The sequence below is a fragment of the Phascolarctos cinereus genome, unplaced genomic scaffold (assembly GCF_003287225.1).
Source record: "Phascolarctos cinereus isolate Bilbo 61053 unplaced genomic scaffold, phaCin_HiC Scaffold_726;HRSCAF=1367, whole genome shotgun sequence".
Taxonomy (NCBI): domain Eukaryota; kingdom Metazoa; phylum Chordata; class Mammalia; order Diprotodontia; family Phascolarctidae; genus Phascolarctos; species Phascolarctos cinereus.
In genome coordinates, this window is record NW_027556098.1 from 46,082,600 (window position 1) to 46,100,002 (window position 17,403).

At 38.6% G+C, this 17,403-nt stretch overlaps 1 protein-coding gene and 1 pseudogene across 1 annotated transcript in view; one reads left to right on the top strand and one right to left on the bottom strand.

The window, feature by feature from the left end:
* The window catches only part of MORC3 (MORC family CW-type zinc finger 3), an 80,369-nt gene extending 68,569 nt beyond the window's left edge, over positions 1-11,800 (bottom strand). The window contains exon 1 of the mRNA XM_020995973.2: positions 11,638-11,800. Within this exon, the coding sequence (XP_020851632.1) occupies positions 11,638-11,676 (39 nt within the window). The 5' untranslated portion in view covers positions 11,677-11,800. The remainder of the gene's footprint in view (positions 1-11,637) is intronic.
* Positions 11,801-15,752: 3,952 nt separating this feature from the next.
* On the top strand, positions 15,753-16,958 carry LOC110214895 (heterogeneous nuclear ribonucleoprotein H pseudogene; annotated as a pseudogene).
* Positions 16,959-17,403: the final 445 nt, after the last annotated feature.

The window sequence follows — 17,403 nt, forward strand, 5'->3', positions numbered from 1 at the left end:
CAAGCTTGCACAAAAAGACCTAACGCACAGACCTGAAAGACAGTAGGAGAGGGTCACAAAACAGCATAAGCATCAATAATCAAGGACCTGAATACAGATCCCAATGTCAGCCTTTCAGAACAGAAGCCAGGGACACAAGCAGCCCCCCAAAGGTCACTGCACAGGGACCCAAGGTCCCACCATACACTGCTCAAAGCAGTAGAAGCAATTTCAGGAAACAGAGTACCTAGGCATCAGTGCTCGGTGGGCAAGGCAAGGGGCCTGAGAACTGAACAATCTCCAGCATCCCACTGGGGGGCTCGGTGTCTTCAAAAGCACTGAAAATAAAAATTGCTACTCCTGCAAATATATCTCAAAATACATTCTGAATCACCATATGAAACAATCAATGGCCTCAGATAAAATAAACTGTACAGGGCAGCTAGGTGGCACAGTGGACAGAGTGCCCGCCCTGGATTCAGGAAGACCTGAGTTCAGATCCGGCCTCAGACACATGATGCTTGCTGGCTGTGTGACCCTGGGCAGGTCATTTAACATCACTGCCTAGCAAAAAAAAAAAAAAAAAAAAAAAGAGCCATACAAGGAAACCAGTAAGACACAAAAGGTAGTAGTCTCACCTCAACCTATAACTGGTCACCAAAAATTCTGACAACTAAGGAGATGTTAAATTTGTATTCCAAAATAACTACTATAAGAAATGATAGAAAATGGAAATAAAGTAAATAGCTCTTTTCATCCTTTATATATCTTGGTGCAAACACCTAGGAAACTAGCATAAACTAAGTGTCTCCAAAGTGGGGTACACAAGACAATTTACTAGAATGTAAGACAACAGTAAAACTTCTATTTAAATTTATTTCTATTTAAATCTAAAATTATTCATTATTTTGCTTTCAGTATATTGCAGTGTATTGCAGTTTAGATGTTTCTAGTTTCTAGTTTAGATTGTGAGACCTGCTTGAGCCTCTCAATCACCTGAAAGCCTAGCTTGGCCTGGCCCATCAGAGAGATGATGTGAGCCCTTCTGGACTAACATACCAATAAACCTCTGTGATGCTTCCTGTAATCCTCCTCCTGTGTCAACAACCACAAAACCAGATTAAGGTTGCACAGACCTCCAGAGTCAGGGGCACTTCCCTGCTGTAAGGCTTTATAATCTGCACAGCCTAACCCCAAAACAAGCTTAGTTCCAACCGTATCTCTGCATCCATGCATGCCAGTTTGTGAGAAATAAAAGCACACATACAACCTAATTCTGTTTGTCTTTCTTAGAGTGAACTCTGGAGGTTGACAAGATTTATCAATACTATCTTAATTTTTTAAAAAACCCTCATAAAATGGACAACTAGCTTCCAAATAATACTGGAAAACTGAAGATTGAAGATAACATACTGAACAACCAGAAAATGGCAGAGCCACTTCTACTATTAATATCAGCTCCTAACTAGCCACATTACCACATAAAAACAATGAAGATCCAATTAAAAAAAAAACTATAAACTGTCTTCATTTGAAATTTGGACTTAAATCCATTATCCTTAATGTTGAACCAAACATTACATATAAATGTATATTCTATCTTTAGATATTTATCTAGAGAAGAAACTGACAGGTTTTTATCTCCAGAAACAAATGTGACCTACAAAAACTGTTTATAACATGTTCAAAAATCTTGCAAAAATTTGCAAGATTTGTGTGTTCTGAACCTACTTGTTAAAAACGAGAAGATAGTCCATTTAGTGTAGAAGAATTGACAGCAATCAGAAGATGGAAATTTACTAGCCAAATTTCAATAATAACCTCTGCAGAAAATGGTGGATGAGGTTGCAAAAATGACTATCATGAGTAAGCAGAGCCAAAAATTCATTTACTTCTTCCATTTGGATTTATCTTCTCCATGATGTATGATTTTTTTCACTATGACAGCCATTAAAAACCAAGTATCAAAATAAACTGAACTTAGAACCAGATTTTAAAATTCCTGCATCACAAACTGAATTCAATTACATTGCTCAAAAATATTTTTTATTATTTTAGTAAGAATACATGTGTATTGAGCAATAATATATAGAAGAGCAATATGCGTGTACATATATTGCTCTAACTATATATATATATATACACATATATGTGTATATATATGTATATATATATATGTATATATATAAATACACACATATATGGGAGTATATGTTTCCAAAAAAATTTTTTTTTTACTAAACAGGGCTCTGTGATCAAATAAAGTTCAGCGTGATAGGGTGCCTGGACCCCAGCCCAAAGATCATATTTCTAGCAATAACTCAAATGAGTGGACCCCAGTGAAGCAAACTATTTCTTCCTATTCAAGCTGATCCCTATAGAATTTCTCTTGTATAAACAGGATTATCTTGTACTGACTCCCTCAGTCACAGTATACATTCCAGAAGTCAAGATATACATCCACTCCCCCAATTCATCTTGCCTAACAAGACACTGACTGGTCACAGACAGGATGACCATGACCTTGTTGACTTAGTGATGCTGCAGGCCTAAAAACACACCCCTCAATGGGCCCCCCCTCTTGGCTCTCCCCCTCTTTCCCCCCAACCTGTGGGCTTCTCATAATGAACTCTGGATAAAATACCTGTGCACTAAGTGCAAAGATTGCAAGTTCCTTTAAGAAGTGACTATTCCTTAATCCTGCCCCACCACCCAATTAGCAATCTCGGCACAACATTTATGGGACTTTTCTATATAGTTTTAGCATCCATCACCCCCATTAGGTTAAGAATTGCCTAAGAAACTCTGCGCTTTATAAGTGTCACAATAAACTTTTGCCACTTGACTAAAAGATGGGTTGAGTCCATGAATTCTTTCCAGGTGACCCTGCAATTTTGATAGTTTTGGAGTCTCCTGTACCTCAGCAAGAAGACACTAACAAAAACAGCAATAAGTGAACTTCAGACCTTCCCCCTTTTTCAATGCTCTTTTAATTCCTCTGATGACTCAAAGCAGCATGTTGTAGTTGTCAGAGAGCTGACCTTGGGGCAAAGAACACTTAGGTTCAAATCCCAGCTCAGACTTATACTCCTGAGTAGCCCTAGGCAAATAATTTAACCATTCAGGGTTATGTTTTAACTCTCAAATTCAAGTTGTGAGAAGTGATCAACCCTCCTCTCTATAGGACCTGCCTATCTATACCAACTGACCTTTCACTACAACAGAGGTTCTTAACCTTTTTTGTGTCACAAGCCATTTTGGCAATCTAGTAAAGCTTATGGACCCCTTCCCAGAATGTGTTTAAATGCATAAAATAAAACACATAGGATTACAAAAGAAAACAGTAATAATGAAGTATTGTTATGAAAATATTTAGGAAAAAGAACCTTTGCTCTACAGAGAAGGCCCTGTACCAACGAACCTTTCTCTACTACAGAGAGATGCCTAAATCACTGCCCTTCCTCTACACAACAGTGGTTCCTAAGCTAAGATCTATGAATCTCTCTCTTTTTAAAAAATTTGGTTTTCAACATTCACTTCCAAAGAGATTTTTGAATTCTAAATTTTCTCCCTCTCCCTTTCCTTCCCCCTCCCCAAGATAGCATGCAATCTGATATAAGCTATACATGTACAATCATATTAAACATATTTCCACATTAGTCATGTTGTAAAAAGAATCAGAACCAAAGGGAAAACCCACGAGAAAGAAGAAACCAAAAAAAAATTAGTCGGGGACAGCTGATTGGTGCAGTGGATAGACCTGAATTCAAATCTGGCCTCAGACAACATGCACTTACTAGCTGTGTGACCCTCAGCAAGTCACTTCACCCCACTGCCTAGCCCCTCTTCAAGAAAAAAAGAAAATAGTATGCTTCGATCTGCATTTGGACTCCATAATTCTTTCTCTGAATGTGGATAGCATTTTCTATACAAATGTCTCTTAAAAGATATTTTGATAATGATGTTTCAATGTAATTGTCCTCCTTTATAACTCTATGTATTTTATTTTATTACATTTTAAAACATTATTATGAGAAGAGGTCCATAACACAAAAAAAGTTAAGGAACCCTACTCTCCAGGGATGTATCTAGACTAATGAAATCACACAGGTCCTATCAATCACATACCTATTCAAAATGAAAGTCTAAACTGGGTGCTCCTTAATTCAAGGCAACAAATATTTATTAAGAGTTAAAGTAAGCTTACATTCTACTAAGGGGAGAGATCTAACATGTATACAGACATTTATTTATTTTCAATACCAGTTTGTTCTAGCGGGGTGAAACAGGACAGACAGGAAGAGGAGGCGACTAGGAGCAGAAGCTACTAAAAATAAATATTTGATTTAAAATATTAATTATTATTCAATACTCAAACAATTTATGTGATCAAATCCTGAACAAAAAGTGAAAAACATATCCTTAGTAGTGTTATCTTTTCATGCTTTTTCTGATGGGGGGGAGGGGAGGGTGTAAGGGGGACTACAGAGAAGAAAAAAGGAAGCCAGAAACACCTGAAGGCTACATATTTCACTAATTATGAAGGATAATATGAAAATAATGATAGCAGCTTACTTTTATACAGTGTTCACTATGTGCCAGGCACTGTGCTAACTACTTTAAATTATTATCTTATTTCATCCTCACAACAACCCTGGGAGGTAGGTATTATCATTATTCACACATTTTACTGTGGAGGAAACTGAGGAAAACAGAGGTTAAGTGACTTGAGCAGGGTCACACAGCTAATAAGTATCTGAGGTCAAATTTGAACTGAGATCTTCCTGCTTCCAGGTCTGCTGCTCTGTGTACTATGCCACCTAGCTGGATGAGGTTAAATCAGAATTTTCCCAACAAATACTATGTTCCCAAAGATAACTGCCAAAGATTAGGGTTCCAAAGAGATTTTGAGTTCTAAATTTTCTCCCCTTCCCTCTCCTGCCTCCTCCCTACATGGCATTTTGTTTCTAATTAAGTAGAACACAGAATTCCGGAATAAATTCCAAGCTTGGATACACTTAATTAGTATCAAACTCCTTAATGTAAGATTGATACTGAATCTAAAAAAACATCAAAAAGAGTCAATGGTAAGAAAAACGGATTATGCTATTTTCTACAAATGCCAGTGAATTACACAATATAACTACATGGAAACCAAAAAGCAAGGCTAAAATTCTGGCATTATTCAGCTAACTAGAAAAGATATCCACATGTTTTTATTGAAGCTAAAATAGAAGTTACAAAAATGAGGGAATTGGAAAATACTAGAAATAGGGGGCTTTTTAAAATGAATACATGGCCAAAGCATGGAGTAATTTTCATAAGCTCTTGTTTTAAATGAATTATTACTTCATAGTGCACTATTACCACCAGACTAAAGAAAAATAACTGTTGATTTTATCTAGTCTGTTTTACATGTACAAATGAAATATGGAAATATAAGAGACTGTAATATGGATAAATCTCAAATCTACACAAAAATTTAAAGAAATGGTATATCACAACTCAATGGCTATAGCATGTGGTCAATAAGTCTATACAAGAAAATATAAAAATGGTACAAAAATGGAATACCCCACTTCTTGATGAAACATGCTCTCCCCTTCTAGACAGAGAACCAAGAGACTAAAGAGTCCAGATTGAAGCATTTTTTTTTCTTTTCCTTGCCTTTAATTTAATTCAAAATTAGCAAGAGGTCATCAAACTAGTTCCTATTTCCTTTATCGATATGAAATAATAAGGACCTGATGACAAATACCTAGGCCATATGAGGTGAAGTAAATTAAACTATCAGAATACTACTCCCCCCTCCCCCAAATAAAAGCCTCAATGGGTTGCTATCTGTATCCAGTGGAAATACCCAAATCATCATGGATCCAAAAAAAGCATTATCTAAAAAAAACCCAAAAAAACAAACAAAAAAAACCCTCAAAAGTACAAGCACTGGTCTTGAGGAAAAAGTCAGCATGTCATAGAACCTCCTCGAGCCTAAGTTTCTATACCAGTAAGAGGGGGACATTATTTTCACATAGAACCTCCTCGAGCCTAAGTTTCTATACCAGTAACAGGGGGACATTATTTTCACAAATTCATTTCAAGTTGTGTCCAACTCTTCATGACCCAATTTCAGATTTTCTTGTAATGATATTGGAGTGGTTTTGCCATTTCCTTCCCTAGGTCATTCTACGGATATGGCCAACAGGGTTAAATGACTTGTCCAGGGTCACACAACTAGTGTCTGAGGACAAATTTGAACTCAGGAAGGAGTCTTCCTGACTCCAGGCCCAACAGCACTCTATCTACTGTGCCACAGAGCTGCCCTCAGTGAGAAAAATAGTAATTAAGAGTATCTGTACCAGCTGTGTGACCCTGGCCAAGTCACTTAACCCCAACTGCCTCACCAAAAAGCATAAAAAAAAAGGAAATGTGAATTACAATTATAAATCATTCCTTCAAGCATCCATTTTATTTGAAATAGCTTTAGTCTACTTCTGCAGCACTGTAGATAATGGATTGCACTACAGTTTTCCTTTTCTACTTTCAACAATCTTACTTTCTTCTGGAATAAGTTACTGTGAATGGCTTGCAGATTAGTCATTATCCACTACCCTCCTCCATTCAAGCTTTAAAAAGACAATTCAAAAAGGTGTCATCTTCTTCATACTGCCTACTTTTGTCTTAGACCAGCAGAGAGTCTATAGTGCCAACTTCCCCTGGGGGCTTTAGTATTTGGCAGTGTCAAGGCAGACACTGAGGAAACAAAGATCAGAATTTCCAGCAAATCAATTTAATAGCAAGGCTAGCAGGTCCAAAACCTCCTCAGTAGATACAAAGGTACCATTTGGCAGTTAACAAGGTTTTCTTACGGCCAATAATGAGGAATCAATCAACTTATATAATTTTGAGCAGCATGGGTATTCTTTCTTTCTGATTGGCCAAAGTTTTACAAAACCTGCAGTTATTTCAAGAATATCCTGGGATACATTCTGTGGTTATCACAAAATAAACAAAAGATGTATAGAATATCTTGGTATCAAATACTCAGCACCTTACTTTCCCAGAACCATATTAACACGTTAATTTCCCCATAATCATATAATTTATAGCAAAGAAAAGCCTAGTTCACAAAATACAAGACAATCACAAAACAGGGAGAACCAAACAAAACGGGAGTTACTCTTGAGTTTCTCAATAGATAGGATTTTGGAACTGCAGTGTAAAAGGGGAGGCTTCTCCTTCAATCTCAATCTGAATTCTCTACCTACCTAGTGGCTCTGCAAGGAAAGTAGCTGAATGGTTAAAAAACAACACTGACCACATGCCAGACTCAAATTGAAGTTCACAGTAGGAGTGGGATTGGAGGTACTTCTGAAAGCGCAGCATTTGACAGAGGAAACCACTTAAGATCTAAGGTCTTTAAAAGTAGGTGGAATACACAACACACAGGCTTTGGTACAGAGCTGGGTTGTAATGCCCATATACTTACTTCCTCTTTTTCTGGGGTAGCTTCATTATTCCCTTGCTTGTGGTATGATATGACGTTTGTTCAATGATGTGGATTATTTTCGTTGTTGAATAATGTGACCTCTAAGTGTAACATAATGACAAAAGCAAACAGTCACAATAAACCATATGTACAAGAGTAAAAATTTTGCCACACAAATACTGGAAAGAATACTTTGTTTCTATGTGCCAATCTTCTTTCCATGATGAGAATATTTTGCAGAATAACAAATTGTGAGATTTAAATTTAAAAGTTCAAATTCAGTATCTAAGGTCTTCCCCTCTCAGTTCAATTTTTTTCCCCCTGGACTAGGTTAAAGAGGCCTTATTTTTTTTTAAACTAGCCTTAAATCACTCAATGGGTGTTTCCTCAGTCAAACTGAGACCTGCTAACGACCTTAGCTTTAAAGGGCCAAGGTCTTCCACCTTACCTGGGGCCATCTCCAGTTGTCCTGACATACATCTGGTAACTGAAGCCAGATGGCTCCAGAGAAGAAAGTGAGGCTGGTGGTTTTGCACAGCCCTCCCTCACTTAAATCCAATTCACTTGCATGTCACAGAACAACAACAACCCTTTTCTAATATATCCTCCAAGACTGTGGCCAAAAACATTTTAATGCCAAAGACACCATGTCAGTACCATGCTCAAAAAATGTCACTGGCTCTATCTATTTCAGAGAATTATTCTTAGGACCAAATGAAATAACACATGTAAAACATTAAATAAAATGTAAAGGATGGTAATGAATGATGGGGAAGGGGAAGAACATCAAGAAAACCTTAAAAACACAATGTAGGAGAATGCAATAGTTCAGAAAAGAACACAAGGCAATTTTGTTACATTCAAGTTAAATTTAATATATACTTTAAGGGGAAAAAAAGACTCTACATAACAGAATTTCACAATTTCTCATACCAGTATCTTTTCTGTTCTTTGCTTATTAAATGATTCATAAGAAGAAAATGTTAAAACATTTAATAACAAAATGTAAATTAGTATAGAAATGTGAGACAGTATTAACAGTGTTCAGCTTGTAGGTGGGAAGGACCTGGATTCAAACACTACTTATGACACTGACTGCATGGCTCTGGCCAAATCACTTGGCCTCTCTTCAGTCTATGTGCAAAATGAGAATAATATTTATATCACCTGTTACACAGGTTTGTTGTACAGCTCATGTGACATAAAGCACATTACAAACTTAAAAGTGCTATGTAATGGATTCAGTGGAAGGTTTATTCAAAGGGAGAGAATATCCCCTAGGGTTATAGATTTAAAGCAGGAAGGAAACTGAGAAGTCAAAGAGTCCAACCTACTTACTTTGCAAAAGACAAAACGAAACTGCAGAACAGAGAAGTTAAAAGAATTGTCCAAGATTACAAAATACAGGAAGTGTAGTAAATAGCAGAGCAGGGATTCAAACGCCAGTTCAAAGGATCCAAATCCAGCATACTTCTCCATTGTGCCATACTGTTTCCCTCAGAGAATAGCCTATATATACATGATTCCTCCCAAGGAGGGTCTCCTGAATGCTTAAATCTGTGACAGGTCCTACTTTAACTGTAGCTGATTAATTACACTATCAATAAGACTTTAAGAATACTTTAACCAAGTGAGCTGCCATCTGCTTTAAAGAGAGGAGGCACTGACACATGGATGTGTATTGGTTTGGCCCAGGGACCTTTAAAATGGACCCTGTGGATCCGAGGTAGTACCTTTAACAAATCATTCTGAAGGTGAACAGAACTCTAGACTGCAACACAGAATTACTTCTTTTTATCTACAACTACTTCAAATAATATCAAAGCACCTAATATCACAGCCTTTGAGTAGATCTATTTTATGCCATAATAAATTATGTTTATTATTCAATAAATAATGCATAGCCCCTTTTAAAAAAAAGTTTGATGACTATAGTTTTACTCTTCCCTGGGAAATATCTTGAAGTGTCTATGAACTGTAAGCTCACTTTAAAATCAAGTAAAAAAGCCAGGGCTTCTACCAGAGAACAATGTTTAGGACACACTTCAAAATGAAAAGAAAAAAAGGAAGTAGGTCCTGTAAGAAGGAAGGAAAAAAGGTAATTTTGGTGTTATGTGAACATCTTATGGCAGTCAAGATGACCTGAGTACAAATCCAGTATCAGTGTGACCGTGGGCAAGTTAATTTAACCTGTCTGTCTCAGTTTCCTCACTGTAAAACAAGGATGGTAATAATAGCACCTAATGTTGGGATCTGAGAAGTTGACACCCCTCAAAGACCATAGAAGACAGGGTCATCTGGAATGAATTTACAGACTCAAGCAATCTAAGTCAAGTTGGCAAAAGTTTATTGTTATGCTACACAGCTAGCAAAGATTCTTAAGGAACCTGGGACCTTAGAGTGGTACAGTTAAAGCGGTCAGTACTTAAAGGAACATGTAATTTTTTGGGGGGGAAGCCTACATGGAGGTGTGAGTTTTAGGCTTGGTACATCACTAAGTTAACCAGCAGTCAGGGCCAACTGAGAGTTGCCCAGTCTGCCATCAATCAATGTCTTGTATGACAAGATAGATGTAGGGAGTATACATATATGTCTTAGGTCTAGAATACATAAAATGAGGAGTCTAGGATGCAGATAATGAGGTAGGGCAGTGGTATAGATAATTTAGTGGGTATGAATATCTTTATGTCCTGGTGCAAAGCCAGTTCAAACTAATAATTCCTTCAGGTGCCGTTTGCAACTGCACCACAGAGAAAGATAAGGGTCTTGCTGGGGCCCACTCTTGAGTAATTGCTAGGCACAATGTCCTGGGGGGGGGGGGGAAGGGAAACGGACTGCCAGGGATAGTGTTTCTGAGGCTAGGGAGAAATTAGGGTCCAAGTACAGGCACTCAAGCACCCTCATCACCTACCTCAGGGGGTTGTTAGTATCAAATAAGATAATACCTACAAAGTGCCTGGCACACATAGTAAGAACTTAATAAATGCTTATTCTCTTCTGCCCCCATAATAGGTTTACAAAGTACTTTGAATACTTTATCACTGAAACAGCCTAGAGCCAGGAGATGGAGTACTGTGCTCGTGAAATAGAAGAGACCAGTATCACAAGACCGAAGAATGGGGGTGAGGGGGAAGGGGAAGGGAGGAAGTAAGGTGTAAAAACAGTGAAAAGGCAGGACGAGGGCTTTAAAAGAGACGATTTTTTTATTTGATCCTGGAGGTCATAGAAAACCACTAGAATTTGGAGAATTGGGGGTTGGTGACGGACTTATTTTGGAAAATGATTCACTGGAAAAAGGCATCTTGTATAACCTAAAATAGACTTGGGAATAATTTGGCTAGAGAAGATTTGAGATTTCGGTATCCTACATGCAGTGCCTCATTCCCTAGCTTTCTATACCAAAACACAGCTCAATTTATAGCCTGTCTTGCTCCGTATCTCAGTTTCAAGTAACTTGATAAACACCAGTTAACTTACTCCCTTTTCTCAAGACAGATGCACAGGAGAGATAAGGCTGCTTGAGCAGTGCGCTTATTCTGCCTAGGTGAGGGAACCTTCTCCACTGGCAACAAATAAGGGAATTTAAAAAAAAAATGAAAATACGAATTAGAATTAGGAAATCCGAAACAAGCCAAGGCCTACCCTTCGCCGCTTCCACCTCCCAAAACTCAAACGCCTCTTACTAAGGGCGATTAATGAGTATTTGCTGCCTGAAAGGCCCTCTCTTCCGGGGGTCTAAGGACCGAAGATCCAGATTGACCTGTCTCCGCATTACACCTCACCTTGCCCCCCCCCCAAAAGCAGAGCGAGCCGAGGCGCCCGAGACTCGCCCCCCCCCAGCCGAGAAACCCACACCCCGAGGAAAGGAAATCGAAACTCTCGGGGCGCGGCGCCCCGCCCCCTCGGGCCCGGAGGCCGGGATCCCGGTGCACAAACTTGGCAACTCTGCCTTCCCGGCCCGGGGCGCCCAGGTAAGGCACTCTCAGGAGACGCAGGCGTCCGTCTGTTCCCCTCTCCGGCACCCGCGTCCCCCGTCTAACCGCCAGCCTGCAGCCCGCCCTGGCGAAGACTTTCCCCAAGGCTCCGGACAGGCCCCAGCCAAGGTGGAGGGACGAGTTCCCGCTAGCCCCCGCCTCTCCCCTCGCCTCCCACACGCTGCCGCGATAGCTCACCGCGCTCAGCCGAATCCCGCTCTGTGTCTGTGCCGTCATCTTGGGTCGGCTACACAGCCAAGAACGGCCTCCAGGGCAACCCGACTAGCAGTCGCTACCTACACTTCCCCACCTACTTCCGGAGGGAAGCGATTGGCTGAGACGTGACTCCGCCCACCCACTTCCCATGACCACCCGCGTAGCTTTAGGAATGCTATCCCAGGACAGGGTAAATGAAAGGAAAGGGCAAGGAGGTGGGCGGGGCGGCGCATGCACAGTGTGTAAACAGAGTGTCTTTCCGGCTCTACTATTTAACCCTTTCGTGCCTTTAGGCAAGGTGGACCTGGGCTTAAAAGACTCTGGCTTTTCTTGCTGAAGGGTACAGAAGTAGGGGCTTAAGACCTTTGGCTTCCAGCCTCCACCTACCGTCTTAACCATGATTTTATAGCCTAACACTACTAACTGAGTAGAAGGGCTTTTTTTTATCCCTAAAATAACTTTTATTTTAAAGATCTTTTAAAAACATAGTAATGTCAATATTTGTCAGATTACTAAATAATTACAAATGTTGAAATTAAATTAATTGCACTTAATTTTAGTTTATTTTGGTGGTGCACAACTGATCAATAGTTTGAGGTGGTGTAAAAAAGGTTATGGACTAGGATATTCCCACATATTGCAGGAGACATATTTTGTGTGTGGTTGCAAGAAACTGGAAGTAAAGTGGGCACTCATAGATTGGGCAATAGCTGACTCAACTATTACATCATAATTTTAAAAAGTGGTAAGAGGGCCTAGGAGTACCAGATCTCAAACTACACTATAACATAGTAATCATCAAAATGACTTGGCACTGGTTAAAAAAATAGATGAATGAGTGGAGCAAATTAGGTATACAACATTCAGAAGCAAATGAATATAATGAAACTGCTGAGAAAGCTTGAAAGCTGTCTGGCAGAAATTAGGTATAAACCAGCACCTCACACCATGTATGAAGATAAACTCCAAGTAGATAAATGACTTAGACTTGAACACATTATAGGAGGATGAAACATTGTACATTTTGCAGCTCTGGCTAAGGGAAGAGTTAATGATAAAACTAGAAATGGAGAGTACCACAGAAGATAAAATGGACAATTTTGATTTCATAAAATTGAAATGCTTTTTCACAATAAAACAGAGAAGATATATATAGAAAAAATATAAGTAGATATAGAAAAAAAAATTTGCGCAAGTTTACTTAATAAAGTTTCCAGGTACATAAGAAATTTATTCAAATATAAAAGAATAAAGAGACATTCCCCAATAGGTAAAGTAAAAAAAAATGATCCAAGTTTTATATATTTGCTTCTTCCCAGATTGCTTATGAGGGTGGCAATCAACTGTTTTTGGTTAACAATTAATAAAAGAATAAATATTACAATGAAAGGTGTGCTATATTACAATGAGGATCTGGAGGTACATGACACTGAACATTCAAATCTTGGTCAGAGAGACATCAATTTCCATATTACCTGTCTGACAAAAGGGAGATTCAACATTTTCCCAGAGCTGTCTGAGTAAACACAAATGAGCAGGAATCTACCCATTAGCCTAAACTTAGAATTTGTTTTACTATCTTTGATTAAATCCTTAGCTTGGGTAAGTCTTTAAGAAAGATTTCTGAATGAGGAAGTAGAAAAGGGAGAAAACCTTGGTCATGGTTCAATAATTAGTTATTCATACAAGAGAGAAATAATCATTTCTCTAAGAAGGGTAAATGAAAGCAGTACTAGGACTGGAGAGGGTCAGGCCAGAGACAGATGGTAATAAAAAAGCCAAGAGTGATAGTAGGGTAAAGGGGGTTTTGCCTTGTAAGATGATTAATCTCAATCACAGGAATTAGAGATGGAGGAAATAGGCTCATACCTATCTGATTAGCTAAGATGATAGAAAAAAGAAAATAATGACTACTGGAAGGAAATAGGAAAATAGTTATACTAATGCACTATTGGTAGGGCTATGAACTAGTCCAACCATTCTGGAGAAAAATTTGGAACTATGCCCAAAGGGCTATAAAATTATGCATACCCTTTAGTCCAGCAATACTATTATTAGGTTTATATCCCAAGTAGATCAGAGAAAAAGGAAAAGGACTCATATGTACAAAAATATTTTTAGCAACTTTTTGTGGTGGTAAAGAATTGAAAATTGAGGGAATGCCCATCATCTGGGGAATGGCTGAACAAATTATAGTATGTAATTGTGATGGAATACTATTATGCTGTAAAAAATTACAGAGATGATTTCAGGAAAACCTGGGGAGACATATGACCTGATGCAAAGAGAAACAAGCAGAACAGAAGAACAATATACACAACGACAGCAATATTGTAAAGATAATCAATTATGAAAGACTTAGTAACTCTAATCAATACAGTGATCCACCACAATTCCAAAGGACTAAAGAGGAAAAATGCTATCCATATCCAGATAGAAAACTGATGGACTTAGAATGTAGAAAAAACATATTTTTTCCTTTATTTTTCTTGCTTTGTGGGGAGAGGAAAGGGGCGGAAGGAAGAAGCATGACTAATGTGGAAAAATATTTTGCATGATTTAACATGTATAATGGGTGTCATTTCTTATCTTAATAGGTGAGGGGGGGAGAGAATTTGGAACTAAAAATAAAAATGAAATTTTTTTAAAAATGCCATTTGGCTAGGACTTCAACCCTCAAAGATCCTATAATAATGAAAAACCATATCAGTCCATTTTCTTTCAAACACTAAGCATAAAAAGATAGAGCTACTAGGAAGGTGGAACTGGTCATTTGGATCAAGGAAAACCCAATCATTGGGCATAAAACTCAAGGGCATAACTGAAACCACACTTGGTTTCAGTTCCTATGCTTTTTCCCTAGAGGGTGAGATATGATTCATACCTGAGTATAATTTCTGGTTAGGCATGGTATCTGAGATTCTGTTCCTAGACAGGGGTGGCAAAGAGCCTGAGGTCTGAGTGATAGATAGTTACATTCTGCTTCTTCCAGATTTTCTTGCCAGTATGTGTTCATCTTCTATGATAATTAAGTTAGTTTGGTGCTGGGAGGGACCTTAGAGATGATATCCTTCAACGCTTTCATTTTAAGCATGAGAAAATTCATGCATATAGTATGGCTTTATGTATCTGTGCAGTAAAAGCCCTTGGTTATTTGTAAATTCTGTATTGTGCCAGCTGTATTTTATTTGTTCATTTAACAAAATTGGACACCTCCTGCTTACAGGGTCCTGTGCCGGACACCATAGGAATAGAGAAATAAATGATATTTCCTTGCCCTCCAGAAGTTCACTGATACCCTGGGAAAAGGACGAGCTGCAAGGCAGCAATCTGTCAGATGCCCTACTGAAACAGATAACAAATGACCAAGAAAAGGCTCTATTGCCTCAAACACTTACTAGCTGTGTGACCCTGGGCAAGTCACTTAACCCCAATTGGGAAAGAAAGAAAGGAAGAAAGAAAGAAAGAAAGAAAGAAAGAAGAAAGAAAGAAAGAAAGAAAAAGAAAGAAGAAAGAAAGAAAGAAAGAAAGAAAGAAAGAAAGAAAGAAGAGAAAGAAAGAAGGAGAAAGAAGAAAGAAGAAAGAAAGAAAAAGAAAGGAAGAAAGAAGAAGAAAGAAAGAGAAAGAAAAAAGAAAGAAAGAAGAAAGAAAAAAAGAAGGGAGGGAGGGAGGGAGGGAGGGAGGGAGGGAGGGAGGAAGGAAGGAAGGAAGGAAGGAAGGAAGGAAGGAAGGAAGGAAGGAAGGAAGGAAGGAAGGAAGGAAGGAAGGAAGGAAGGAAGGAAGAGAAAGAGAGAAAAAGAAAGAAAGAAAGAAAAGGCACTATTAACAAGCTAGGCAATTCTTTAATACTTTTCTCAGAGCAAATTAAAAAGAATGAAACAATTTCTTCATAGCCACCCTGAAGTCAAGTATAGAGCCACCACCACTGACTGAACAAGATGATCCTGAGCACTAAAGGGAGAGAAGGCTTCGTTGTGAAGGTCTGGGGCTTTCCTGGTCCTGCTCGGCTAATGAAGTCCAATGCTTCTTCTTGGAATGCAGAATTCAAAATGAGGCATCAGACATTGATTTCATCCATACCTAAAAAGGCAGACCAAGTGGAGAAGCATTTGTTGAACTTGAATCAGAAGATGAAGTCAAATTCGCACTGAAAAAAGACAGAGAAATTATGGGACACAGATATGTTGAAGTAGTCAAGTCAAATAGCATTGAAATGGATTGGGCATTGAAGCATATTGGTCCAAATAGTCCTGACACTACCAATGATGATGTCTTTGTGAGCCTTAGAGGACTCCCATTTGCCTGTAGCTAGGAAGAAATTTTTTTTTCAGGGTTGGAAATCATGCCAAAGGGATGACATTGCCTGTGGACTCCAAGGGAAGAGTACAAGGGAGACCTTTCTGCAGTTTGCTTCACAGAAAATAGCTGAAAAGGCTCTAAAGAAACACAAGGAAAGAATAGGGCACAAGTACATTGAAATCTTCAGGAGCAGCCAGGCAGAAATTCGTACTCATTATGTATTTCACTATGTATTTCGTACTCTTTGAAAGCTAATGGCTATGCAGTGGCCAGGTCCTGAGGCTGAAAGAGGCTATAACAGCATTGGAAGAGGAGCTAGGTTTGAAAGAATGAGGCAAGATGCCTACATTGGAGTATATGGAGGCTATGATAACTACAATGGATATAATGATGGATATGGCTTTGGGTCAGATAGATTTGGAAGAGACCTCAATTACTGTTTTTCAGGAATATCTGATCATAGATATGGATATGGTGAGTCCACTTTCCAGAGTACAACAGGCCATTGTTTGCACATGAGAGGATTACCTTAACAGAGCTACTGAAAATATTTACAATTTTCTCTCACCTCAACCCTGTTCAAGTATACACTGAAACTGGACCTGGTGGCAGAGTGAGTGGAGAAGCAGATGTCGAATTTGCTATCCATGAAGATACTGTGGCAGCTATGTCAAAATACAAAGCAAATACACAGCACAGATACACAGAGCTCTTCTTGAATTCTACAGCAGGAGCAAGTGGTGGTGCTTATGGTAGCCAAATGATAGGAGGCATTGGATTGTCAAACCAGTCCGGTTATGGCAGTCCAGCTAGCCTGCAGCTGAGACGGAGTATGGGAGAGGCTACAGTGGTCAAAGCAGCATGAGCATATATAACCAAGTTTTACAGGAAAACTCCAGTGATTTTCAATCAAACATTGCATAGGGAGCCAAGGAACAATGAACAGCAGCTACTACAGTAGTGGGAGCCATGCATCTATGGGAGTGAACAGAATGGGAGGGATATCTGGCATGTCCAGTATGAGTAATGGATGGGGAATATATATAATACTGATCGCAGACTCTTGGTCACCTTTTTTAAAGGAAAAACAAAACAAACAAAATGAAGTTTAATAGTTTTTTTTAATACAAGCTTGTGATTGATGCTTACTGTAAGTGAAATCGGGATTTTAAAAAAAATTTCAGGTTCAGTATTTTTGAACACAGAAAAACATTCATCTAGGATGTAATAACCAAGTTGAGTAAAGACTATAACTGTTAAACAATTTCAGCTTTTCTCAAGGTAGTTATGTTGTAGGAGTGTACTTAAGCAGTAATTATATTTAGGTTAAAGCAGTTTCAATTATGTTAAATGTTGTTCTTAAACCACATTACATGGAACACTGTTTGAGATGCATGTTGGGAGATGTGCTTTTTTGTAAAAAGCAAATATAGGAACTGTCTCTGCAAT